The sequence below is a fragment of the Alternaria ventricosa genome (assembly GCF_023758065.1).
Source record: "Alternaria ventricosa strain BMP 2768 chromosome Unknown scaffold_2, whole genome shotgun sequence".
NCBI lineage: Eukaryota > Fungi > Ascomycota > Dothideomycetes > Pleosporales > Pleosporaceae > Alternaria > Alternaria ventricosa.
This window is the reverse complement of record NW_026055682.1, coordinates 1637351-1663665: the sequence shown is the minus strand read 5'-3', so window position 1 is coordinate 1663665 and position 26315 is coordinate 1637351. Positions and strand designations below refer to the sequence as shown.

Sequence of the window (26315 nt, the reverse complement as noted above, 5' to 3'; positions counted from 1 at the left end):
CTGTGAACTTTCTGTGGAACTTCTGTGATTACTGCATCATGCGCGTCAGAAAGAAAGGTGGATCACATTTCGACTCACTCTACCATGTATCGCCCCTTCCGGTCTAAGTGCCATACCCCTTCTCTATCCATCCAAGCTACCTGTCACACGCAACACCTCGTCCAGATCTTCCATCCAAGCTCCATCATACAACTCCAAACCCACTGCCTTCTTGCTCCAATCCCCATCTCAGGCCTCAACCAAGTTCACATTCGTATACATCCCACCAAGTCGTCTTTAAGTCCCTCGCCATGATATCCACACTCACTTTCCGCGCCTCGTCTTTATACTTCTCCTCCACCTCATCCGCCTGTTCAAACCTCCACACCATCTCAAAACATTCTATCTTCAGCCTCCTATCCGAATACTCTGCGTCCACTCGGTTGCAAAGCGCCTGCTCAGCCAGCGGTAGTGTTTTCTGTCGGCCGGGTACTTCGACGCTGAGAACGTGGGCTTCTTTGAGTACCTCCATCTTGAGTATTATGACGCGATTTTTGGTAGGGTGTGTGACGCGTATGTTGATGTAGAAGAATTGCTCGTTGTGTTCGGGGTAGGCGCATGTCTTGGTTTCGGGTGTTGCGGAGACGATTTTGTAGAGGGCGCGGGAGAAGGTCGTGGCTTTTGTGAGGACGATGAGGTAAATGGGTGCCATCTTTTGCGCACGAATAGGCGGTGGACAGGGAACCTAGCGATGGTTAACTTTGCTGAAGTGGTGACTTGTATTGGACTACTCACAAGCAGGAGCGTTTGCGTTTCGACACGTGATGAAACTACCTGATGTTGCTCACCGTTAGGTCCAGAGCTCACACGTTGCGTGAACTTCACAGAAGCTTCTGGCAATATACATGGGTTTTTTCCATTGCAAATCATGAGATAGTTTCCAAGGCAGATGATCCGCTGTAACTACCCATGAATCGAACAGTCTACAGTGTGGATAATGCAGCTACCTTTTGTATCAATTCTCCAGGCACTCCTTTCTTTTTACTCCCCGATCAACATCGTCGCCTATATAGGGGAATTTCGCCTCTCTCTTGAGGTTTTCATACAGGCTCAACGCTGCGAAGACTTTGGAATCTCGGTCACCTTCCCAACATAGCTCAGTCGGTGGCACAAGCTTAAGCTTGATCTTCTCTCCCTCTTTCTCAAGACCTGTCGCTTTATCTCTGAAGAGAGCTTTTCGACTTCTTCTTTCGAGAGGTTCCATGGCAAGTAGAATGGTATCGATTCTTCGAAGGGCTTGCCAGCAAATCTTTTGATGTTCAGAGCCTATCGATGTTCTTGTGAAGGCTTGATGTTTATTCGAGATTCGATTGAGGACATGACGTTTAGATACGCGTTTCGTTGAGAAACGTGAAGACTTGTGTTCGAAACATTCATGCAAGAGCTGAGGCGAGGGAGCATTTGTATCTTTGGTGCTGCGACCCATCCACAGCTGTGAGCCATGAACTGTTGGACGCTAGCACTCGATTTGGTCAGTTATGACATGTTGTGGCGAACAGTCAACAGACAAAGATCGTAACAATATCTGATATGACGCGTAAGTGAGCAGCAGTCGAGCTTCAGGCTTGGGAATTCTGTCAGTCACAGTGTATTGCAAGTGTCAAGCCGCGGGAATGACATGACGCTAGGTCCACTTCCCCCATCGAACCCATGTTCCGCCCCACCAGAGCGCATGCAAGTGCGACCGCGGAACGCGGAGTATCTCGACGCGCCACCCGCCAAACTTCACGCATCTGTTTGCTCACCACGTCCAAAGCTTCTAGCCTTCTTTGACCTCTACCGTGTGCACTGGGCGTTCCAGCTCCCATTTCAGCATTTGACGTACAATCAAATCCTCCGCCGACTCATTATGGGCACTTTGACCGCAGACTGCCCACGCCTGGATACACATTGTCCGCACAAGCTTGCCACAAGTTGTCGATTGACCTCCACTCCGAACTGCTGCGCATGTGCCGACGAGAGAGTCCACTCGCGGACGTATCGCGTGTACATTGACGGCGTGGGCTTTGTGAACCGCGGCACAAGGTGGCAAGGCTATTGCTGGTTCTGTAAAGGTACAATATCGCTCGATAGATTCTCGAGTTGCGAGATCGTGGGCTGACTATAGACTAGAGTTCTGGAGCAACCGTCTTGCCGCGACCGACCCTCCCCTCGAAATCTCCCAGACACGCGTACCCGAGATACCTGACCAGACCGAGTTCCTAGAGCGATGGTGGGAGTTTCACCAGGGCTATCGCATTGCGAAGATGCCAGATGGGACCGAGCAACGCATGCCTGTGATAGGGGAGCCATTCCGGGAAGTCAGCCCTGGCTTCCTTCCGCGAACATTGGATCAGTTGAGGGCTGGTGTAGAGAACGATGCGAGCAGACCAGAGAACCGACTTCGAAGAAGACGGTTAAGCTCTGAAGAGGAGCAACCAGAGCAGCCACACCAGAGTCTAGAAGACGCGCTGGATGACCTACTGCAAGAGACGGAGGAGGCTGAGGTTTCGCACACAGAGCCCACGGCACCGGCAGAACCACGAACTTCCGTCACACCTCAAATACAGGAAGAGCCGTCAGAACCCCCACGGCCAATGACACGACGAGAAGCGCAGCAACAAAATCGGCGAGAGCGATTCGCACGCGTGTTCGGCTCCCGGGAGGATGTAGAGCAGGACGACTACGAGTCACCGCTGACACAAATGTACACACGAGCATACGCCCGCCAGCGCCAGGCCGACCAACGAAGGGCAGACGGGACTGAGATTGCACCTCCACTCGATGGTCTATCCCCGCAAGATCGACGAGAAATAGAGGAACAGCTGCTATGGGGTGTGATGCGAGAGTCGCAGTCATTTTCAGAGACTCTAGAGCCAGAAAGCCAAGTCTGGAGTTATGCACCCCGGCGGCCAAACCTTGACAACAACGACGTATCTCGCCCAGACCTAGATCTAGAGACAATACTAGCAATGCCCGGCGGTGCGGATGCGTCAACCAGACCCGCAACTGTAGCGTCGGCGCTCGAAATACTATCTAATCTGCGCACCACGGCTCTCCTTGAGCCCGGCATGCGCAGGACACCCCTTCAGCACAGGTTCGCTGAAGCGCGCGCATTCTTACGCGTCGACCCTCCGCAGCCAGAACTACCGCTCGTGTCGCTTGACAGCCAGCCTGATCGGCCAGAGCCAAAGACAGACGCGGAAATGACAAAGGTACTCGCGTGCCAGGTGTGCTATCAGCAGCTTGCTGATGTAGCTGTATTGCCGTGCGGACATATGGTCATGTGTCAGTGGTGCGCTGATGTCGTTGTTCCGGTGAAGCATGGCCATATACCAGTGCGGCCGACGAAGTGTCCCATGTGCAGAAAACAAGTGAAGCAGAGATTCAAGATACATACTGGATGAGGCGGCTGGATTGATGTCACGATGTAATGAAAGTAATGAACTATGCTGTATATATAGATTTGGATATAGACATGATCTAGACAACAATCCAACCTTGGTCTGCTAGAACCGGTGACAATCTGGTGTAATGATACCTATCCACGACCCTGCTATCCCATGACTGCTTCGCGCTCTGACCTGTGTTCATCGCTGATACAGCTGGCATCTTTTCTATCTTTGTGCCACAGAACGCGTAAACCCCGAAGCTTTGTGCGGGGAAGATGGGGACCGACCGTATATATGTCCTTCTAAACCCCAACGTCGCGTCCCTGACCATGCAGCCTCTGAATCATTATCCATGTGGAGACCAGTATCAAGTCGTGTGAGTTGAAGGATACGTGTCGTTCTGCCGGTCTTTTGCGTTGTTTACACATCGCGTCAATTCAGCGAAGTGTACTCGGGGTGATGTTCAAATCATGGCTGTGGTGAGGATGTGGAGGATGGTATTGATGCCACACCAGCTGTTAAAAACGCTCAAGGTTGGAGAATTTGTCCACCAGGAGTCGACAATCTCATGGGCGACAAGATTTGCTTGGTCCTCATCGAATTGTCTCTGCCACAGCATGGTCGACTGTGAACCGCCCATGTAGACGCCCTTCCCTCCAATCAGAGGCAGCAGGGACAGATACAAGGGCGTGGCTTCGGTTGTGGATGCGTTGGGATGCGATGCTAGTGAATCCGGGGCATATGTCCGTGACATGGATTCAGAGTCCACCGTAGATGGCGAACGAGGACAATATGAGCACCAAGGTGTTGATGACGGCCCAGACAAAAGGTATCCAGGTGGACATTTCGAAGTAGCCCGCCTGATATACGCCTCCAAGTCTGATGGTAGTCAGCAAGCGATCCATATGACTCTTCCCAGAGGTACCACTCACAGTCCGCCCACAATTGCACCCGCAACAAGTGCTTCAACACCTCCCACGATGCTGAAGACAGGCAGGGCTATCCATATCAGCTTCCAATTACGCCACTGCACTATGCACGCCCATAGCGCAGTGATGAAGTGGATGCCGCCGACCAGCAGCAGTGTCCAGTATACGGTGAAGCGGAAGATGTCATCGGGACGGTATAGATAGAAGGACTGTGTCGCGCCGGCGGGAAGAGGCCAGTAGAGGGAGGGGAAGGGCGGCGTGGTGTAGCCGAGCGGAACCGCCGAGTCGACGCGTTGAATAAAGCTGGGGAATATACGGTTAACTACGTTCATGGCCAAGATGTGGGGAACGTGTTGAGGCGAACGTGAGTGTTGGGCTATATACAGGGGGAAGACCGTTGTGAGCACAAGGGTCCAGTTGGGCTTACCTCATCTATGCGGCATGGCTATGGGGCGCTCCGTATACTGCTGCGCGTAGGACGAGGACCGCGGGATCATACGATATCAGAAGCCGATGTTTTGAAGTTGATGCTTGTGACGTCGATCTCCGAGTGAATGTCAACGGCTAGAGCCCGAGCTTAGCGCAACCTCGGCTGACGCGAGCGGTGATCAACACCAGCCATTGCATCTCCAACACCTCCATGCGCATCTTCCCGTAGCCTGTCGCGGGCTTCTCGAGGTCATCATGGTCGTCGATCGCCTCCTATCCACGCTGCTGCGCTCGCTCCAGACATACACAGATCAGCAAGACACGCCGCGGTACGCATCTCGACTCCCTATTCGCAATGCGCATGCTAATGACTACAGGTTACTGGGAACCGCGTCTTCACTCCTCACCACGCTCGGCAACCCCCACAACCTCAGCCTCCTTACTTCGCACCTCCTTACCGCGCCCGCGCTATGGGACCGTCCCGATGGCGTTCGGACGCCTCTCCGCATGCTCTCCGTCTTTCACTCGGCCGTCACCACCATCATCAACCACCACAACGACGTTCGGCACAACAAAGCAGCTAAGCTTGCGCCAGGACAGACGCCAATAGGAGGAGGCCTTTCGCTAGACGAATGGATACGCGCCGTAGTCGCGGGAGCCGACGACCGGAGCCGCCGATGGAAGCACCTGGTCGTCCTCGCCGGCCTGCTGATCGGTATTGGGAGCCTCGAAGAGCAAGGCATGGACCTGTACTGGGCATCAGCTATACGAAAGAGAGTCGAGGCTGCATTGGTGCGCGCGACGAATCTCGCCCTGGTAGAAGTCAGGGAGCGTTCCGAGGCAGACGGACTGGGAGGCCAGACGATAACACTGACGCTCAACCATGCCTTCGGATGCATCGGAGACGTGGAAAGGACACAGCTTGATTACGATCTGCTGCTTCCAGTCCTCATCGGAACAGCATACTACTCGAATGAAGGCTTCCAATCGGCCTACTTCCTTGGGAGCCTGGATCTCGACGTACGAACAATGCAATCAGGGAAGCTGGACTGGAGTGTAGGTCTTTTCGGAATTTGATACATGCGTGTACGCATACTGACTATGCATAGCCACACTCCAGCTCTTACAGACAAGTCGAAAGTATCATGAACAGGCCCCTGGTATCATCTATGGGTCCTCTATCACGGCTAATCGCGCATGCTGTCGAGAACGTCAAGAACCCATGGATCATCCAAACAATGATGGATGACCTCGCAAGCTTTTCTCGCGCTCTTACTACACAATGGCGACAGACCAAGTTTTCAGACATCGAGCCGTCCGAGGAGGCAGCAAACCTGGAAGACGACGCTCTTCACAGGACAACTCCGCAGTTGTGGAACCTACTCAAGGCGGCTCTCTTTGCTACTACTATTATTCTGCGAGGCGTATTCACACGAACACTAGCCGACAGAGCGCTCGCTGCAGACGCCATCGCTCCCATGCTAGCATCACAAGCCCTACAAACCCTGCGGCACCTATACTTCATCACTTCTCGACTCGGCCCAGCGTCCTTTTCCCAGCATACATTTGTCTATCTTACAGCGATAGACATTCTCTCCGCCTACCCCAACCACGCCGATAAGCTCCTCAAAACCATTGCGCCTCAGCACCTTGGCCAAATACCAAGCCACCCACTTGACCGCATACTGGACCTCTACTTTCTCAACACAGCAGAGCATTTCACTCTGATATTGTCGCCAGCCACAAACGAGGATTTGCTTGTCGCGTCGGCGGTACCCTACCTTGCGGCTGGTGAGAACCGCCACATGCTGCCAGTGTTCGAAGCTGCCCATAGTGTCATGCTTGCTGTGCTATCTGCTCCACAATCTGCCGAGATCACAGCAAAACACCTGCCCTTCTACATCGACGCTCTGTTCAGTGTTTTCCCTCACAACCTGTCCCCGCGCCAGTTCCGTCTAGCTTTCAAGACCTTGATGCGTGTCACAGCTCCTCCTTCCACCTTATCGGCAACCCATCCCGATCTCCCAGCCACGCTCCTAGAGCTCGTATACCATCGCGCTCTCAACGCCCCTTCGCAGCCACTACCACCTGATTCGGTCGCTTTGGCTCTACAAGGCTCAGACGCACCACCGCCCGCCCTTTCGGAACAAGCAGTGCTCGCTTTGACACTCATAGATGCCTTGCCTTTCCTTCCTATATACCTGCTGGAGGAGTGGCTGCCTCTATGTGCCGAACTACTCAATCAGATCCATGACGATGAAATGCGGGAGAATGTCAAAGCGCGATACTGGGAGGTGTTAGTCAGCGGCGAGATGGATGCAGAGCGTAGTGGTGTTGCTGTGAATTGGTGGACGACAAGGGGCGGCAGAGAGCGAGTACTCTACGGAAGAGAGGAACAGTTGGACATGATGAGTGGTGCGCTACCTGTTGAAGAGCGACACGTGCGGGAGAGTAAGCTGTAGGGATATGATACCCCCAGTCAAAATGATTCATGTTACGCCTTCAATAGCCTCTGGAAGTATCCATCCAGTGTACGAATAGCAACACTGACGCAGTACGCTCGATAATATGACAGGTCAGGTTGTATGCAAACGCCCGTCAGGGTCAGTGCTCTTCTGCACGGCAACAAACAAACGGACGATATCGCACCCCAAATTGAACTCGTCTCACCCTCTTCCAAGTCAAAAACAAATAGCAGTTCGACTCTCCAACCAAGCGATATGCAGGCCCATATGATTGACCGATACGTACCTGATCGCGACAATGCGTACCGACGCAGGACCGACGCACCACGCTCTTCTTCAACACTCAGCAATAACCTACCCTTCCGAAGTGCCCCGTCAACCTCAGGCTTCCACTACACACGCCGACACTCAAGTCAACACTCCTCGACCGACGACACGCCCACCAAACTCGATGTCTCCCTGCCCAAGAACTTCCCCCAACCTCTAACCTGTTTCTTCTGGCACCAAAACGGACGATGCAACAAACGAGATATCGACTGCGCATATGCACACTACAACACTGGATTCATGGCTGGTGCGCCTGTTACTCCACTTGATTGTACGTCCAACACATGACATGAACCATTGTTCCTTTCCTTCACCAACTCCCTGGTAACAACCTACTGACTCGCTCGCAGCATCCAAGCCCCTCGCAGGCAGAAACCTGGCCAACTATAACAGGATACTCGATACTCCACTCCTCGTACCGGATATTCGTGACCGCGAGATCGCCGTTATGAACCGAGAGATGGAGGTGGAAGAGCAGCAGCGGGCGTTGACGCAGCGCGAAAGTGCCTTGGAGGATAGAGAGAGTGCTGTGGAGAGGAGAGAGAGGGAGATAGAGGAGAAGGAGAGGTTACTTCAGCGGAGGGAGGCGAAATTGGCGAGGAAGTGGAAGGATGGTAAGGTTTTGGAGAAGAGGGTTAGAAGGACGGAGGAAGTACTGGGGAGACGCTGAGGAGTTGTATATGTGTTGTTGATGACGGGGAGAGTTTTAAAAAGTCCGTCTTTGGGCTTCGACGTAAGGATTGATGGTAGAAAAGACGGTGTGTTTCGTATAATGCCCTTCAATGCATTGCTTGTAGAATAATGGTAATTCGTCCCTATGTTATTTACGTGTTACAAAACTACTTGTCATCGTCTACTCTGGTAGCCCTGGCGTTGCTCTTGTGTCGATACAGGTGCTTTTGTTCGCGCTTCGGTCGTCCTTTCGATCACACGCCCGTTGGTTGTGTTTGTCCGGCACTATGGTCCCTGCCATCCTGTTCTCGTGAATCCTTTCCCTTTCCCTTTGCTTTCCACCCGCGGAGAACGACGCGTGTTGATGGAGGGACGTCTGTTGATACTCAATAGCGTCAGTCGTACGGCAGGCGACAAATCCCGTTGGAGGCTATTGCGTAGCTCCAGATCGTCAGGGTAGGCTGCGATACGATGTCCCCGATTCCAATAGCATGACGGTATTCCCATGCCAGCCCTGTCGTGATGGGTGCGTATGGTGATATCTTTGTGGTGCTTCGAGTCGGCTGTCTTCTCGATAGCTCCTTGTTGCAAACCCTCTCATAGGTAGATGAAAGTCTCGATACTCTCTGTCCGTCCATCACACCTCTTCGTATCCTGTAGCACAATGCCGCCCTCTTCATCGACCATATGCGCATTTCCTGGCTCCCGAATATACCCATCTCTATCCAGCCTCGAAGCCATGGTCCCTCTTGACCCCGACGTACCTGAACTTGCCGACTTCCACCAGGTACCACCACCACCCTTCTGGATGCTGGCATGCGTCGTGCCTTGATTAGATCCGCTGTACATACTCGTTGCCACCTTGAAGTAGTGCGACAGGAAGACTTTGAGGGCAGGCGCACTCGCGCAGATGGCGCCGAGTTGAATTTCCAGCACGCAGAGCAGCCATGCAGGCCAGGACTCCCAGGTCGAATCGTACAGGGGGCTGTTGAAGGTGCGCCACACGAAGTAGGAGCGTACGCCTGCGACGATGCAGACGAGGTAACCGAGAGCGAAGATGGCGCCCAGAGCAACCTTTTGGCGAGGCGGGATGCGTAGGTTCCAGTAGAGGATTGTGGGAAGGAAAGCAGCGATGGCGTCTTGTACAGCGCTTATTATACTCGCTGATAGAAGGTCTGCCGCTTCATCGATCCAGCAACGGTATGCGTATCCTGTGAGCTGCTTAGTGATATCGAATTGATACCAGAATGCGGTAAACGGTGTGCAGGCTGTGAAGAGGACGATGACGAATGCGATGGAGAAGATGGCGATGGCAACGATGTTTAGCCATGTTGCGATGCGGAAACTCTTCGTTATGGAGCGTGAGTCGAGACGGCGGTAGAAGAGCAGGATGGATATCTTGATCATCCCTCCTGCCACAATGTACAAAGCGTAGAGCGCGAAGGTGACTTGGCGTTCTGGGACGTACTTGGAGGGATGAACGTCCCAGATGTGTCGATTGAAATTATAGCGTTCAGTTGCTAATATGGTCATTAGTAGACTGATATGACAAGGTTTCGCGTGAGTGGCAACATACCAAGACATGCGGTGACTGTCAGTCCAATTGTTGGGACCTTGGATCAGTTTGTTAGTCTTCGCACACACAGTTTCAGTCACTGTGGGATGCTCATACCATTGCAGCCAACATGATCCAGTCATCGACACCCGAGTTCCTTTGTATGACAGCTCTTGCCCATAGTCTTGCTCCCACTACAGCAAGCATAATGGATCCCAGAGTACATGATGTAATGAGAACGGCTTTAGAACGCGTGACGGGATCTTCGTAATTCGGAAGCGGCCATGCTGAAAAGACTGCGACGGGAGGAAGGAGACCGCTCGATCCTTTTCCATTAGGGCTGTATGCCATGTTGGACGTATGGAGGAAGAAACCCGCGACTAGAGTGTGATAGAAAAAACGAAGTGGAATCGTAATCCGAAATTAGATGTCAGCACCGGAATTTCCGGATGTTTCGCATACAGTGTGGCCACGCCATATACTGGAAAACGAAGAGATCTCGAGTATCAGAATGAAGGGTCCGACGCAAAAGTAAATAGACGTAGTTGAAGAACGTTTCTCAGCCATCCCACGCCTGTTACTGAAACTCTATTAGCTCAACCGCGGCAAACCCTTTGCTGTTCTCCACGTCAGCCAGACCCTCCATCGATCATGCCATGCCACGCCAATTCTTCTTACAAAGTTTAGCTATCCCATCGCAAAACCGTCAACAGCTGCAGTGGCGGCGGCGGAGCAAACTAAGGCAGAGTCAGGTACCAAACAGTAGGTCGCTGCATCTTCGGGGGACCGCGGCCGTTCGTCAACGGTGCGGATCCGGAGCATCGTCTAACTCAAAAGGACCCTCAGACCAACTTGTTTAGGAAACTGGTATCCGATGGTCACGTCTTCCCATGCAATTGAGTTTACCCAGAGTTTGCGGTCTGTTCGGAGAAGCGACGCTCGGCCGGATCGTGTGGCGTGAACCTGCAACCGACGGCACCGATATTGGAACTGTTGACTCCCCAACCGGGGAAATGAGAGGGTCGCACGGTGGCTACGTATTCTGTGGGGGACTGAGTCGTGGAGAAGTGAACGATGAATAGACAAGAACGGGATGTAGCGCTAGACGCAGCTTCCAAGTATTGCACCAGCACACGTGGTATCCAGATTCGCTCGAGGAACGTGCGTCTTCTCGGCTTGCTTGCCGTTCAGGGAGGCAGCTGTCAAAGTTAAAGCGCAACATCGTAAGTCGTCAGCGACTTGAACGAACTTTAATTGCTCTCGTGTTCACGATTTTGCGCACACGAGAACTGAAGAGATGAAGAAATCCATGAAGATCTGGATGATCAATGATCGAATAGATCGTGCAGCGCATCGCCTAGACCGCGCTAATGCAAGCACCGGCGATCACCGCTGCAGGTCACCAAACTTTAACAACGGTTCAAGGCACGCCGTAGATCGCCAGTCTAATAACTGTTCATCGCGTCAGTAGACCGTTTTAGATTCAGCACGAGTGGCGAATGCCGTGGGACCATCTGGTTCTGGAAGTGTACGAGCCAATGTTTATCTGATTGAGAAACGAGTTTTATAACAACAGTTTGCCAGAACAGTGCAGGCTGCATGAAATAAAGAAATCCTTGTGCAAAGACGAACGGAGTTTACAAAACCTCTCCTGACCTTGATACGACAGTGCGAAACACAAACGAAACAATGCGGCTGAACGCCATGGTATGACAGGTGTACGCCATACAAGCCCACCCGGGCCCCAACGCACCAAACGCCAAGCTAATCACAAAGGGAAAGAGTAGACGCCATCGCCATGCAAGTCTTGCGTATGTTTACAGTTCGAGCTTCACGACTCATGGGCGTGCTGCAAGCCGTGGAGTGTGTCACTCGCGTGACCCTTTCCGAGGGCCGCTTATAATTGTCCGGTGTCTCTGAGCTACGTTTGTTGCTCTTTTGCACTTTTCGTACGAGACTTGGAGCGTTTGCGAGTCACGGCGTCTTTCAACGCCTTTAATCGTTCCTCGGTCACACGAATCGCTTCGTCCATCTCCCGCGCCTGCATGTCGTGCGGTGCTAGAGGCTTCTGCGTGCCGTCTTCCGGTTGAATGTGTGCCCCTCGGACTGAGCTATGCACTCTGTCCAAAGCAACTCGCTCTTCGAGCCAGTTCCAGAGATCTGACTCCTCGTGGCGCCAAATCTCCTCGTACGCCACCTGACGTTGAGCCGTCGACCATTGGTTCGGACCAGTTGCCGTTGATGTACCTCGGAACATCCAGGTGTACATCAGAAGCGCTCCGAGGATGACGATGATGACTTGCGGAGTGAAGATAGATTCCAGGATATCAGCAAACGGCCCAAGGAGACTGCGCAAAGGCTCCAGTAGCCCCCAATTGCTCTGCTTTGCCTGACTAGTGGGGACGGGAGCGGTGGCAGGCATGGGCGCTTCATCCAGAAGATTGCCCTTGGACCGCCTCTTGCCCTTTCCGCCCTTTCCGGGTACGCGAGCCGGACCGGCTTTCGCCGCACTCACGGCAGTGCGGAGAGCGGCTGTAAGGGAGGTAGCGTACGACATTTGACCGTCATTCGCGCCTTTCTCGATAGGACCTGGAAATGTTAACATGTATTCTGCGTCGAGGCAGATACAACTTACCCTTCAACCAACTCTTTCCACTCCACTCCACCGTGAAGGTCATGATGAGCCGCGTACTGTTCCCTGGGCCCCACATCAGACAATACCTTGTCTTTGTGAGGAATATGCTGCCGTTGGGTACATCCGGAGTCGCTGTGCTGCAAAGCACGCTTACGGCCTTGTCCAAATCGTACTGCTCCAGATTCATGGCGATGTTACACTTTGTCTGCCGCGGTCCAACGGGTGCGTTGAGCGGCTTGATGTAAGAATAGTTGAAAGTCTTCATATCTTCGCCCAGGCCCTTCTTGTCGTCTTCCATTTGCAAGTCCAAGGACTTTTGGTCCTCCACGAGCCATTTGCGCATGAACACACCAGAAGCTGGACCGAACATCAAGCTATAGACCTTGCCGAGGGGTGCAGGAATTGTTGTGTCGATAAGTAACTTGTCATAATGCTGGTCGCTGTCACCACACTCAGTGGGTCCATGTGCTGTTGAGCCAGGAAAATCTTGTCCAGCAGCGGCAGTGCCATTCGTGGCGACTTTCGCAGCCTCAGCCGTCTCGCCACCTCCGCCAAAGGCTTGTGACACCGCGCCGCTCACTTTTCGGGTGGTCTCACCTGCCACAGAGCCAACTTCGCTACCAGCGATACTACCTTCGCCGGGTTCGGTGAAACTGCCAGTGCCTTCGTCGTCATCCGCGTCTTCGTCGTATACCTCATCATCCGAATCCTGGATAGAGCCGTCTTCACTACCGATGGATTCCGCTTTCTCAGTCTTGTCACCGGTGCCACCGGAACCGTCCAGCGTTACACCGTTGAGGGATGATTTGAGATTAGGGTGCGAGATTTTCCAGATGCCGATGATTAAGTCGTAGGTAGAGTCTCGTGACAGGAATGACGCGAACACGTTGCGAGCGTGAAGTGTCTGTATGACGATGGCGTTTGGGAACAGGACAGCTGTGGACTTTTTCTCGACGGACACGACTTCATCAAAGCTGATGACCAAGTTTGTGACCCATCCAAGGATGTTACTGGAGAAGCAAAGATGCCCTTCGGAAACATACAAACGTCCATGGAGCAGGATCTCTTTCTGGAGGGCTGCACTATAGTCCTCGATCAGATAGTCATCCTCGGGCACGCTTTTGAAAAGTGCGTGAAAATCCTTGTTTCGCCTAGGAGGTGCAACTGCGAACCCAGTTCCGTTCAGACGGTGACTGTTCAATGCTGCGCTCGGCGCCAATGTACTTGTACTTGCACTGATGACACCACCCAGAGTATTACCAGTAGTAGCGGAGCTGCCCCTATGCCGTCTCCGTCTGCCACCGCTTATACGACTGCGTATGCTGCCTTGACGCTGAATCGACGCTGGCGAGTCGGTTATCTCAGGCTGCCGTGGGGGAGACGCTGCGCCCGTCCCTGACTGACCAGAGACAGCGGTCAACGATCTTGGGCGTTCGCTAGCTATTGATGGAGGCTTCTCTCCTGCGTACGCGGCTGAGACGGCCTGAGCAGCAGCTCGGTCCTCGACCTGGGCCGATGCTTCATCAGCCTTCATGGTGACGCTGGTTGCAGAAGACATTGGGCTGACGTCGTTGCTCTCGGCGATTCCAAGTTGGGCTAAGCTCAAGTTGCCAGATCCCAGTGTTTCAATGGCAGGTCTTCGCTTCTCGGCGCCTTCACTCGCGTTTGTGTCTGCGTTGTCGGGGCCGATAACCTCTTCACCACCGTCTGGAGTATCGTCGTCTTCCTTTTGCTGTTGCTGGTTGGGCTTGTTCTTGATGTTTGTGTTGTTCGCAATGGTGTCACCCAAGTTGTTGGCAGCGTTCTGCGCGGCAGAGAAGATGGAAGCGAAGAATCCACCAGGCCCGCCAGGAGATGATGGAAGTACAGCAGTCCCTCCAGGGGTCTTGGCTTCCTCGAGGTGAGGAGTCAGAGGTGGTATTGATGAATGTGATAGCTTGCTCGGGGGATTTGTGGCTGATCGCGCGCGTCGGTGCGATATCATGTTCCCCGAAGGGGAGACGACTACGTTGGGATTCGAGTTGGTTTTGTCGTGCTTCACAGTGTTCTTGGAGCTGGTGGATTCGGTCGGGGAGGAAGGCTTCGGATCGGTCGGGGTGGGTGGTGTTATGAAGGTGGTGGGTGCATCAGATAGATTGGGGGGCGTCGCAGGGAGCGATGTGACGATGCGCTTCGGGGCGACGGATCTCAGTGAAGGTGTGGATTTTGTTTCTTGCCCTGTGTGTATCTGTGGTGGTGAGGCTTGGATCGGATCATCCAGCACCTTCGTCTCGCGCTTCTTTCCTCCAAACAAGGCTCCTAGTCCTCCTCCACTCGTACTCGGTCGTGCGACTTCAGGGCTAGCACCTGGCTTAGGAGCCGGAGACGTGGACCGTCGGTTGGGTGTGAAAGCTTCCTTGAGCTTGCCGACAGGAGACACGCCCCGCTTGTTCGCAGCAGCGTTGCTGGAGTTGGCGTTCCGGGCAGCGGGCTCTTGGGTGGAGGCTTCGGAGGCTTGGGAGTCTACGAGAGTGACATTGGTAGACGTGGTCGAGTCAATCGTTTCGGAAGCGATCAGGGGCGATGACAGCGTCAAGAGGCCAGCATGCGACTGGTGTGGTGAAATGCCCGGACGTTTGAGTGGTGGTGGGCTGCAGCGGGTTAGTCGGAAGTGCAGGCCGAGTGGGTACGTATGCGGCAAAGAAATACGAAAGAGGGGCGTAATGAAGCGAAGGGACAAATGGAACAGCGACAGCCAAGGAGTGTACGAGATACGCGGCGATGATGTGGGAGGTGTGATGTGCTAGTGGGGAAGCTGAGGCCAGAACGTATGCCTGTTCGCGGTGGAGTCCATGCGAGCGGCGCCAATGCCACGAGGCAAACCTTGCACGCCGAACTTGAATGGACGCGCAGCAAATGCAAATAACAGTGCAGCTGAGACAGGGAGAAGAGTGGAGAGCAAAAGGAACGTCTGCGACTTACGCTTCCGGGTCGGAGTCTTCGGTGAGCAGGCTGCTGGCGACGCTCTTGGCCAGGCCCAGGGAGTCGTCGCTCTGGTATGGATGGCCCATGCTCGGCCGTCTAATTGTAGGAACGGGCGGGACGTCGTCATTGGGGTCGACTTGCGACACGTCGTCCTGGCTGACGGAGCCTCTGCCCTTGGAGCGGCCCTTGAAGAGCGTCGACATGCGCCGGCGCCGGGACGAGGACGCGTCGCTGCGGGCGTCGTCGGAGTTCTGGCGGCTCCTGAAGCGGTCCATGGCGCCGTCGCTCGACTTGCGCAGCAGGTCGTCGTTGCCGTCGCTGCTCGCAATGGAGACGGTCGACGAGTCCGGGCCCTTGGAGTGCGCGCGGGGGGCAGCCAGCGAGTTGTCCTTGTCCTTCTGGCCGAACATGGAGCCAATGCTCCTGCGCCGCTCGGAGGCCATTGTGGGTTGGAGGGTGTACTATAGAGCGCAGCGCACTAGGAGGGAGTAGAGCGTCTCGTTATTGTCTCAGACGCGCATATCGATGTTGCGACGCTGGCGAGGCCGTGTTTGCTAGGTCGGTTGGGGGTCGATTACGTAGGGAGCGGCTATGGTTCGCGATGCGCTTGGAACGGCACAGGAAAGGCTACAGCAGGGTGGCAGCTGCAATGGCAATCATGGTGGTGAGCGGGGCGTCACGGGCGACGAGCAGCAGCTTGCAGGACGAGTTTGGAGGGGAGAAGAAGCAAGCTGGCCAGGCATGCGAGCTGAAACCAGGCGGGCGTACTGCTCGTGTTCTGGTTCCAACGTCTCCAGTAGCTGCGGGTCTTTAGCCCGGTGATCTACTCCGCAGTGACATGGGGGGCCGCCTTCATATCCCTGTCGACGTGACCGCGACCCTCCACGCGCATGTGCTGCTGCCTTTATGCACAGCATCTCCATGAACATGTCCACCCCCTGCCTCTGTCACCACCATGGAGTCTGCACATCTCATCCAGGCCCACGACCACGCCCGCACTGCCGCGACCGCCACCAGCACCAACAGCGTCGCAACCGCGGGGCAGGAGCATGACCTCGCCGCGACCGCCTTCCACAAGGCCACCCAAGATACCCACGATGCTGAGGTATGTAGTCTGACACAGGCGATCCCGCTCGTCTAAATCATTCCAGGCCCTCCGAATCCTCAGTCTCCTCGAAGACCACCATCGCAAGCTCGCCGGCCTGATCAAAGAAGCGCCGCGCAAGGACAAGAAGAAGACGGACGCTGCCAAACAGCCCTCCGACTCGTCCGCCGCCTCTCCCTCGCCGAGCACATCGTCGTCGCGAGCCTCTGCAGCCAACACATCCTCTCCGACACCCCCGACATCCCGCCGCAGACTGCCCCAGTCCTCGATAGCCACCAATCTCGCCGAGAAGCGCGGCATCCCCAGCGCGAAGAGAACCACCAGTGGCGCTTCAGCAAACGTACCCAGCGCCACAGCCGGCCGGACTGAGCAGCCTTCAACGCCTGTGCGCGATCTACTGGCGCAGCAGTCGCGCAAAGCAGAGTCGACTGCTACCAGAGACTCAGCGAAGCAGCTGAAAGGCGCCTCTCCACAACCTGCTTCTCCGCCCGCAGAGGACAACTTTAGTCGCTTCTACTCGGCTTTTGGGGGTGTCATATCCGCCATCAGCGCTCCTCTCGCCTTCACTTCACTTCCCCTCAACCCCTCCGCTCCAACGCCTGTGTCGGAGACACCTAGGGAAGAGAAATCCTCCAAGACCAAGTCCCGAACGCATTCCCCAGAAGCGTCGAGAACTGTCAAATCCTCAGTACCAGATCTCGCTGCCTTGATCAGCAAGCCGGCACTCCGCGCCCTGAGAGAGGATGGCGCACCCGGGCCCAACGAAAGCTTCTACCTGGTGCCAACATCGAGTGGAGCAGTAACATACGCCAGCATCCTTCGCGATCCGAATGCGCCAAATGCACCATCAAATACACAGCTCAATGCCATCGATGAAGGATCAGGCTCACTGAGAGGCAGTTCACACGAAGAGTTCGTTGACGCGAGAGAGAATGTAGGCCCGCCGTCACCCACCAAAGCACGCCGTCCCCCATCTCGCGGCAATTCCAGCACATCCGTAACGCCCCAGCGCTCCATACCAGCCGGCAGAGGCTCAGGCCTCAAGACCATGGAGGAGCTAGCCCTGGAAAACGACACCCTCAAATCAGTCATCGACAAACAAGCCAAGCGCATCCAGATGTGGGAACTAAACTCCCAGAACTCCTTCAACGCCCTCGCACAGTCTTTTCGTGCTCGAGGACCCGGACGTGGCTCCAGCGATCCCAATGCACTCGCCCACGCCCTCGCTTCTCAAGGCATCAACACCCTTCCTGCTCTTCCATCTCCTCCCATACCAGGTCACCCCCAACAACAACCTACTTCCCCTGGCCAGCCGCCAACATCAACCCCCGATGCCGATGCCGCGAAACGCATAGCCGAACTCGAAGCCATGGTTGCCTCGGAAAAGGCAAAATCCAACGATTTGTTGAGTGCCAACGAGAAGCTGGCCAAGCAAAACGAGAGGGACAAGCAGGTGTTGAGCAGATATAGAGAACAATGGGAGAAATTAAAGGCGGGCGCGAGGAAGAAGGAGCAGGAAAGACGGGAGAGGAAGGTCCCGGATGGCAAGGTGGAGGAGTCGATGAAAGAAAGCGTAGCTACCGAGGCACAAGGAGAAGGGGAAGGGGAGGAGGAGTTGGAGGAGGAGCCTGGGTTTGGAAAGGCTTGAATTCGCACTTTTGAGGAGGTCAAGACGAAAACGCACATATCGAGATACCCATGCTATGTCAGCTAGTCGAAATAGATTAGAGACACAGACAAAGACATCACTTTCAACATACCAATCGCGTTCGCACAGTATACATTTTCATGAAAATTGCATTACTACAGCAATACCCAAGGCCTGGTCGAGATCCTCCTTTCGACCTGACATATCTTCCTTGTCAATTTATCCCTCAGTTCCCATAACGCCACTATAGCCATCCTTAAAACGCATCTAACACATTGCCATCAGACACGAGACCGTGCCAGTCTAAGCAGCGGAAGCAACAGGCTTCTGCATAATGGGCTGGTAGGAAGGAGCGACGGGTCCGCCCACCGTAATGTCCTGGTTCTCCATACCCGCTGCGTGACCCTCAAAGTCTGGCGCATCGGGGTGGCAACCAACGCGCTCCTTGCTCAACAAGTCTACAAGAAGAGCGCTGGGCTTGTTGCTCTTGTCAGAGAACTGGTTGTTCTTGTACTGCTGCACATTATCCATGTACTTGTCGAACAAGTAGGCAGAGTCAAGAGGGCCGCCCTTGGCCTCGGGATGGAATTGGGCACTGAAGATGGGACGCGAGTTGTGGATCAGACCCTCGTTGGACTGGTCGTTGAGGTTGGTGAAGTATTCCCTCCATTCGCTGGACAGGGTGGTTGGGTCGACCGCGTATCCGTGGTTCTGCGAAGTGATGTGGCACTTGCCGGTGGTGAGGTCGAGAGCCGGGATGTTGTGGGCACGGTTACCGTACTTGAGCTTGATGGTCTTTGCACCGGCAGCAAGGGCGATGAGCTGGTGACCCATGCAGATGCCCATGACGGGGATTTGGGAGGTCTCGAACAGCTTGCGGAGGTTGTGGACGGTGGTGGTGCAGTGAGTTGGATCACCAGGGCCGTTGGAGATGAAGACACCGTCGAAGTGGTGGGCGACCTTGTGGATGGGGTAGTCGAAGGGGAAGCAGGTGACGCTGGCACCGCGAGAGACGAGACTGCGGAGAATGTTCTCCTTAACACCACAGTCGATCAGAGCTACGTGCATGTCGCCTAGGGAAGAGCTGACGTGGAAGGGAGCCTTGGTCGATACACGACGCACGAGGTTGATAGCCTCAGGGTCAATGTACGCCTCATCCTCATCAGCATCGTACTCCTCGCCGATCGAGATACGAGCAAGAGAAGAACCCTGCTCACGGAGGTATGTTACAACCTCACGGGTGTCAACGCCGGAGATGGCGGGGACACCCTCGCGGGCACACCATTGTGCAAGCGATTCTACAGCAGTCCAGTGGCTGTGCTTCAGAGCATAGTCCTGGACGACAATGCCAGAAGCTTGGATGTGTGGGGATTCGAAGTATCGGAGCAAGCCGTGCTCGTCGCGGGCGTTGGAGGGGACGCCGTAGTTGCCGATCAGCGGTTGTGTGAAGACGAGGATCTGGCCACGGTAGGAGGGGTCGGTCATAGACTCGGGGTAGCCGACGAGAGAGGTTGTGAAGACGGCTTCACCGGAAATGTTCGTCTTGGCTCCGAAGGACTTGCCTTCGAAGATGGGGCCGTTCTAGTCAGATGTTAGTGATGTGCCGAGATCTGCAGTATGACTCAACGCACCTTGATGGTGAAGGTAGCGGGCTCGTTGGAGACAGCTGTAGCCCTGCGCATGCTGGGAGTAGGAATGGCACGTTGCGTGTTTCCTTCCACAGTAGCGAGGCAGCGTGCCTGTACGCGGTTCTGCGTCATTCGTCCCAGGAACCCTGCGGACCGCATGGTGGAAGGCTTGATCATTTGCGACAACATGATGAGCGGAGATGTGAGGAGATGTAGTGATTCGTTTGATGGCAGCTTGGGTAGGCGTTCAGTTTACTGAGGCCTTCCACAGGTGGTCTGCAGATAGAGTCAGTTTGACGCTCACGACGCGTCTAGCTACGGGCGGCATCGTACCTGACAGGTAATCCTAAGGTATTCAATTAGCCACAGTCATGATAGAAGGATCGAAGAAAAAAACCCAAAGGAGAATGTATCGATCGTCAAGCCACCAAGAGGCAGAAAGGCCGGCGGTGAATTGACGGTGTGCGATGCAGGTCCCGATAAGGGCTCATCAACCATCGCAGTAGTGACATACCTGGGAAGTGAAGACTGTCGGGGCAGCTTTCATAAGCGCGGTAGTAGAGCCAGTCGAGGTCCAAAGGGGTGCCTATCTGAGGCGAAGCTTGACGTGCTAGCTTTGAAGGTGTTGAGTTTGCGTGAGGTGAGGATGGAGAGTAATCGGAGGGGCTTTTCTGCCCCAGCACCAAAATCACGCTAAGGCGCAATGACACGCACCTGCGCCAATGACAACCTTTACAATATACTTTCGGTCACGATAACGATAGGTCGCAAAGTTTCTTCAACACAGGATCCATATACTATGACAAACGTCCGGGGAAACTGGACGATGAATGCCGGCTCCGCTATCAGGTCTCTTTGAGCCCTACCTAGGTACCCGGCTACCGCGTAGCGTACGCTGTCCTCTAGTACTATCGCGAAAGTCTGGTATAGGTTGTGTCTTACCGTCCAAAATTGAGGCCACGAGAGTATTCACGTCAATTCATGTACTATCCCAAGCAACATATGGGCTTCAAAATCGTTGTAAGAGATATGTTTGTAGTCGTCTAGCCATTGCGCCTTCAAGCTTGGCTACACGAGGCGAAGGGTATGACGAGCATTTTTCATATAATGTGGCGTCTTATCTTGTCGATCGCAGCCTGAACGTGTTCCCCGGGGAGGATTTTATGGTATCCGCACGCAGATGACGAGTGACTGTCACAGTTTTGCTTTGTCCCGATATCGGCATCATGACGATCGAAAGCTTCATATTTTGCCGAATGTGCCTCCGCGCATCCGCTGAATCCGCCTGTCAACCCCTGAAAATAACACACAAGTTGGACTCCCTAAACCTGGCATTGTTGAATCCATCGCGGTGGTTTTACAACAATAAAGGTGATAACGAATTTCTTCTTCCTCAGCAATATCTGTATTCCTACTTGACTATTGAGGACAGTGGATGCACTTTCTCCAACCCGCTTGGCCTTTTAAATCACATCACTAAACAGTGATCTTACCTGTCAGCCTCACATCCCTGGAACTCGATCCTACAAAGACCTTGTACTCTCCAGTCGCAACGCTCCACTTCCTGGTCTTCTCGTCCCAGAAGCTCATATCCCTTCTCCTCAGCTTGAAAGTAGCAGTTCCGCTCGCACCAGCTGCCAACTTGAGCTTCGCGAAACCCCTCAATTGCTTGGGAGGCGAGTTGGTCGACGCAGGGTAGCCGAGATACAATTGTGGAACTTCTGCACCTGCGACACCACCGGAGTTGCTGATCTTGGCTGTGATGGTTGCGACCGTCTCGAAGAGATCGACAGGCCCTCCGGGACCCTTGGCACCGGTTGCGGGACCAGCCGAGGGCTTGCCTGAGACGCTGAGGTCGGAGTAGGTAAAGTTGGTGTAAGAGAGACCGAAGCCAAACTCGAATCTAGGTGTAATGTTCTGCTGGTCAAACCGACGGTAGTCGATGAAGAGGTCCCAGTTCTTGTCGTCGCCCCTGGCAATGGTGGTACCGTAGTCTGATTCTTTCTTCGCAATGGTGTAGGGAAGCTTGCCGCTTGGTGAGGCAGCGCCGTAGAGGATATCGACGAGGCCGTTTCCGGATTCCTGACCTGGCAGGCCTGCCCATACAACAGCTACTACGTTCGGGTTTTCGATCTACGCAAGTTAGTGGATGTCTTATATGCAATTTACGAGTTGGATGTCTTACCCATTGTTCCATGATGACGGGCCCGACGCTGTGGACGACGACAACGGTCTTCTTGTTGACGGCAGCAACTGCCTTGACCAACTCGTTTCCGTTGTGCCACGGGTCCAGGTTAGTCCGGTCGCCAGCGTTGCCCTCGACAGTGATGTAGCCCTCGCCACCGTCACTGTTGATGCACACGACAGCTACATCAGCGTTTTGAGCTGCACTAGCTCCCTGTTGCGCATTGTCGTTTGGTGAAGAGGTGATGGTCGTACCGTCTTTCTGAGCTTGCGTCTTCATAGCATCGAGAGGAGCGATGAGGTAGGGGAACTCTACTGATCCAGAGCCCCAACCCATGGCTAGCGTGCCGTCGTTGCATCCGCGATCAACACATGCGTTAGCTCCCTTGGGCGCAACGATGCTGTCGCTTCCGATGACAGCGATGCTCTTGGGCTTCTTGAATGGCAGTGTAGCGTTCGTGTTCTTCAGCAAGACGATACCATCGCGGGCCGTAGCACGGACGTTTGTCTTGTGGTTGCCACCGACCTCACGAGTGCCGATGTTCCAGGAGCTGAAGGTGGCATTGGGATAGCCCTTGTCCTGACCAAGGAGGTACCAGGAAGAGAGTACGCGCTTGACCATGTCATCGAGGCGAGATTGTTGAACCTGCTTTTTGTCGATGGCGGACTGAAGCTGTGGGCCCCAGAAGACGTTGCCTCCACTGAAGTCGGTGCCGGGCATGGTCATGTCCATTCCGCCGTTTGCACTACCAGTCGTCGTGTGTTGGGCTAAATGAGGTCAACTTGTGTACCAGAGTCGACGAGTGTACAAATGACTTACCATTCCAGTCACTCATGATGTATCCACGATGACCAAGTTCGTCTTTCAAGAGCTTGTTCATCACGCCATCGCTCTCGCACGCCCAAGTTCCGTTGACCTTATTGTAACTGCACATAAAGGCCGCAACGTTGCTGTGGACAGCATCCATAAATGGCCACACATAGAGCTCGCGAAGCACTCGATCCGACACATCTGAGCTCATAGTCTCTCGGTTCAGCTCTTGTTCGTTGACAATCCAGTGCTTAGCTGTCGCTTGAACACCGGATTCTTGCATACCCTCAATGGTCTCTGCCATCATGATACCTTGAAGGTAGGGATCGGAACCAAATCCTTCCCAGTTTCGGCCACCGTTGGCAAACTTTCCGAGAGGTCCAACTGAAGGCCCGAGCTGGACGTGAACACCCAGCTCCTTTGCTTCAGCACCAAGAAAGGCGCCTCGCTCACGGATGAGATCGAGGTCCCAGGTACTGGCGGCATGTATAGCTGCGCTGAATGCAGTTACACCTTGGATGTAGCGAACGCCGAGGGGTCCATCTAAAGGCTGTCAGTAAGAACCCTGTTTCGAATGTACGCATGCAGTGAACAAGCGTTGAGAAGTGCGTTCGACGTGACCTGGCCACGCTTCAAGTTCCAAGCACCGAAGTCGCTGAACACAACATATTCGTAGGGTCACAGCATCTTGACTCCGATGCCACAAACCACGGGCCGGCTCGAAAGTAGTGAGACATATTTGCTTACCTTGCAGACAAAGCGACGGGTATCCAATCGAAGCAGCCGGTTTGGTGTTGCCAACGCAGTTACCGTTCTGCCAGCCAACACCCGTAACGATGCCGATCTTCTCGCTCTGTGATAGTTTTGCAAGAGCAGCAGTCGCTTTCGCATGGGCATCGTCCCAGTTTCCGACGGCACGCTTCGAGGAAAGTAATTCGGACGGAATGGCTGCATATGTTAGTAGTGAACACGTAGTTGCATGTATTATAGATGTAGGTACCTGAAGCTTGCGACAACGCAGCCGAAGCGATCACAGGAAGAATAAAAGAACGCATCGTGCTAGAAATCTCAACGGTCTAAAAGCTGTACAGGAAACCGTATAGATCGCAAACAATTACTCGGGCATGTCTCCTATTAAATACCCGCGGATCGTCCATGCTGCGCAACGCACAAGCCCGAGACTGTTGTTTTTCGTCAAAATTGGCCCTTGGCGAAATGCCAGCATCCAGCACGGTAACCCCAGACCCCAAGAAACTTACAAGCCGCATGACGTGTGATGTAGAGGGGTGATCGCTGGATTAGATGAGACGGTGAGAGGGAGTAAATGGAGGCGGGCCGTTGACCCAGGGTCTACAGCCGGTGACTAGGGTCAGCCGCGAATCAAACTTCGGAACACTGCATCACAAGCGGACGTTGCCCCGATAAACAATTACTGCACCCTTGACATTCGCAGTGGACGTTGTGGGGAACATGCGGCTCAGTCGTGTGATGGTTAATGAACTGCTTAGGTGAACTAGTCTGATCAAGTGATGGTCTCTGGTATTCGCTAACCCGAGGACCCTAGTAATACAGGACGCTACATCGCGCTCAAGGTCTTAGCACAAACTTACTGCAATAGGAGTGAAGTTTCTTAATTGCAGGCCTTCAAGGGTCAATTGCTTGAACGGCCTTGTACACTTAACCTTTGCGCATTGTTGTGTGGAGCTTCCGTGCTTCCACCCGCCCTGCCTGTGCTAACATTGCGAAAAAGTAGCGTATGCCTCATTGTACAGCGTGCTCTCGGGTCTGATTCTCTTATCAGCACAGAGATAGTTGGATACATGTCTCAGACACCTACATGACTACGAAGTTGGCATCATGCCAAGATATTTGCCTGTTGTAGCACTCTGCCTGTCGTCACAAGGCCTGCGCATTTGGTGCCAAGTCTGACGTTTGGCGGGTGCTGAGTCACTTGTCGCTTGAGTTGGGAGACTTTACCAGACACAGAGAACCTCAGGAGTAGTCAGCGTATTCGCAGTCATCGTCCAGTCGTAAGCAGTATGCGCATGATGGCCTTTCTTCTGTACACTTCCGTCGTCTCTGCTTGCAATTAAGACAACCGGTTTTGGAGCGCTTCTTGTTGTTTATAACTTCATACTGACAGGTCCATAGTCCTCTTCGGCACTGGTTGCATGTCGGTTTCGCCTCGTTGCATTTGATCTTCTTTCCGCGACAGCGGATGCAAGCTTTTCCAGGAGCAGGTATCGCCGGCGGCGATGGTTCACTAACGGGCGCCTTTTTCCTCGATTTGGTGGGTGATGCAGGCGATTTGCCATTCTTGCTCTTCTTGGTGGACGGTTTCCGCGCTGTCCTAGGAGAGGGCACAGCACCACTTCCCTTGCGCCTCTTCTTCGTCGATGAAGTTGGAGCTTCCGGAGACGTTGACATGTCCATATCTGGGTCTCCGAAGTCGTTGTTTGCTTCAACAACATTCTTTTTGCCACGTTTTCTTTTGCGCGGTTCCTTTTCTTCCGTAGCAGCGGTTGTGGGAGCTACACCGTTATCTGTGGCTAAGGCAGGTAGGCTATTGGTAGTTAGATTGAATGTCGCTCAACCAGTGTCGTCTGCTGCTTCAACGTACCTGGCATCAATCTCGCGGGTGGTATGGATAGGATTATGCTTATACACGACATTTATGGCCTCTCTCTTGAGTGAGAATTTAATGTGTATTGCGCCTCCGCAATCGTAGGTCGGCAGCACAGCAGACCCTTGCTTGGTGACTCCAGCCTCATCGTCGTCGCTATCGTGAGACTTTTCTTTCTTCAAGTTGCTTTTGCGGTTCTGGACGCTGTCTTGGCAAACATACTACTGTCGTCAGCTACAACGAGGAGCTGGTGATTGTTTTGGCAGTGCCGTACCTTGAGCCTGGCGCCGTCACCGCCTTCTTTACTCTGCGCAGAGCGTTCGGAGTATTTGAACCCGTCGGTGTCCTGAATGGCTTCTATGATGGATCTATCGCGCATAAGCGAACATAGTGCAGATATGTGGGCTCAAGTACCTCGCAATTGCTCGTTGCACCTTGAGCCTGTCTTTGCCGTCAATGTCACGACACAGCGCGTACTCGGCAGCAATGCTCTGAAGGTGGTCGGCTGGTTGTATGAGCGCGTCAAGGCTCGGCTGCTGAGTCACGGGGATAGTGATGGTTGAGGTTGTCGCAAAGATAAACTCGGTCACCACGTCTGTGGGTATGAAGCTGGCTGCGTTCTTGTCCAGCTCATTGCGCAGAGCTCCCTCTAGTGACTGTTACATAACAGCTTAGCTACGTTGATACAGATTGCGAAGATGATATTACTTCGAGCGTAGGACAGCGGTAGTAGACATCGGGACTCAGCCCCTTGTGAAAACGAAGATCCAATTCGTCTTCGAGGTCATCCATGGCAGCACTGTCACAGAATAAATTGAGGCGCGACGGCTAAGTGATGTGCGGCGCCGCTCTCGTGCGTGATGCAGCCGTGAGATGAGACGAATGGAGACAGATGGGGAGGGAGCGCCCTAGCTCCCGGGAGAGATGGTT

At 54.0% G+C, this 26315-nt stretch overlaps 9 protein-coding genes across 9 annotated transcripts; 4 read left to right on the top strand and 5 right to left on the bottom strand.

The window, feature by feature from the left end:
- Window positions 1-2285: 2285 nt before the first annotated feature.
- J4E93_001546 (uncharacterized protein) lies at window positions 2286-3425 on the top strand (the record flags this gene model as incomplete). The annotated part of the gene is made up of 1 exon (XM_049339497.1): window positions 2286-3425. The coding sequence occupies one exon, from the start codon at window positions 2286-2288 to the stop codon at window positions 3423-3425; it is 1140 nt and encodes a 379-aa protein (XP_049203454.1).
- Window positions 3426-4338: 913 nt separating this feature from the next.
- On the bottom strand, window positions 4339-4771 carry J4E93_001545 (uncharacterized protein; the record flags this gene model as incomplete). Its single annotated transcript, XM_049339496.1, has 2 exons — window positions 4339-4642; window positions 4767-4771. 2 exons carry the CDS (start codon window positions 4769-4771, stop codon window positions 4339-4341), a joined length of 309 nt encoding a protein of 102 aa, XP_049203453.1.
- Window positions 4772-5023: 252 nt separating this feature from the next.
- Window positions 5024-7230, top strand: J4E93_001544 (uncharacterized protein; the record flags this gene model as incomplete). Its single annotated transcript, XM_049339495.1, has 3 exons — window positions 5024-5097; window positions 5146-5824; window positions 5878-7230. 3 exons carry the CDS (start codon window positions 5024-5026, stop codon window positions 7228-7230), a joined length of 2106 nt encoding a protein of 701 aa, XP_049203452.1.
- A 570-nt stretch (window positions 7231-7800) lies between these two features.
- On the top strand, window positions 7801-8230 carry J4E93_001543 (uncharacterized protein; the record flags this gene model as incomplete). The annotated part of the gene is made up of 2 exons (XM_049339494.1): window positions 7801-7831; window positions 7911-8230. The coding sequence occupies 2 exons, from the start codon at window positions 7801-7803 to the stop codon at window positions 8228-8230; spliced, it is 351 nt and encodes a 116-aa protein (XP_049203451.1).
- A 599-nt stretch (window positions 8231-8829) lies between these two features.
- J4E93_001542 (uncharacterized protein) lies at window positions 8830-9765 on the bottom strand (the record flags this gene model as incomplete). The annotated part of the gene is made up of 1 exon (XM_049339493.1): window positions 8830-9765. The coding sequence occupies one exon, from the start codon at window positions 9763-9765 to the stop codon at window positions 8830-8832; it is 936 nt and encodes a 311-aa protein (XP_049203450.1).
- Window positions 9766-11708: 1943 nt separating this feature from the next.
- J4E93_001541 (uncharacterized protein) lies at window positions 11709-15829 on the bottom strand (the record flags this gene model as incomplete). Its single annotated transcript, XM_049339492.1, has 3 exons — window positions 11709-12376; window positions 12423-15052; window positions 15384-15829. The coding sequence occupies 3 exons, from the start codon at window positions 15827-15829 to the stop codon at window positions 11709-11711; spliced, it is 3744 nt and encodes a 1247-aa protein (XP_049203449.1).
- Window positions 15830-16341: 512 nt separating this feature from the next.
- J4E93_001540 (uncharacterized protein) lies at window positions 16342-18139 on the top strand (the record flags this gene model as incomplete). The annotated part of the gene is made up of 2 exons (XM_049339491.1): window positions 16342-16491; window positions 16538-18139. 2 exons carry the CDS (start codon window positions 16342-16344, stop codon window positions 18137-18139), a joined length of 1752 nt encoding a protein of 583 aa, XP_049203448.1.
- Window positions 18140-18442: 303 nt separating this feature from the next.
- CPA1 (Multifunctional pyrimidine synthesis protein CAD) lies at window positions 18443-19956 on the bottom strand (the record flags this gene model as incomplete). The annotated part of the gene is made up of 2 exons (XM_049339490.1): window positions 18443-19720; window positions 19771-19956. The coding sequence occupies 2 exons, from the start codon at window positions 19954-19956 to the stop codon at window positions 18443-18445; spliced, it is 1464 nt and encodes a 487-aa protein (XP_049203447.1).
- A 1287-nt stretch (window positions 19957-21243) lies between these two features.
- On the bottom strand, window positions 21244-26177 carry CEL3A (glycoside hydrolase 3; the record flags this gene model as incomplete). Its single annotated transcript, XM_049339489.1, has 9 exons — window positions 21244-21900; window positions 21953-22719; window positions 22772-23305; window positions 23510-23710; window positions 24862-25325; window positions 25383-25582; window positions 25660-25753; window positions 25800-26041; window positions 26094-26177. 9 exons carry the CDS (start codon window positions 26175-26177, stop codon window positions 21244-21246), a joined length of 3243 nt encoding a protein of 1080 aa, XP_049203446.1.
- Between the last annotated feature and the right edge of the window lie 138 nt (window positions 26178-26315).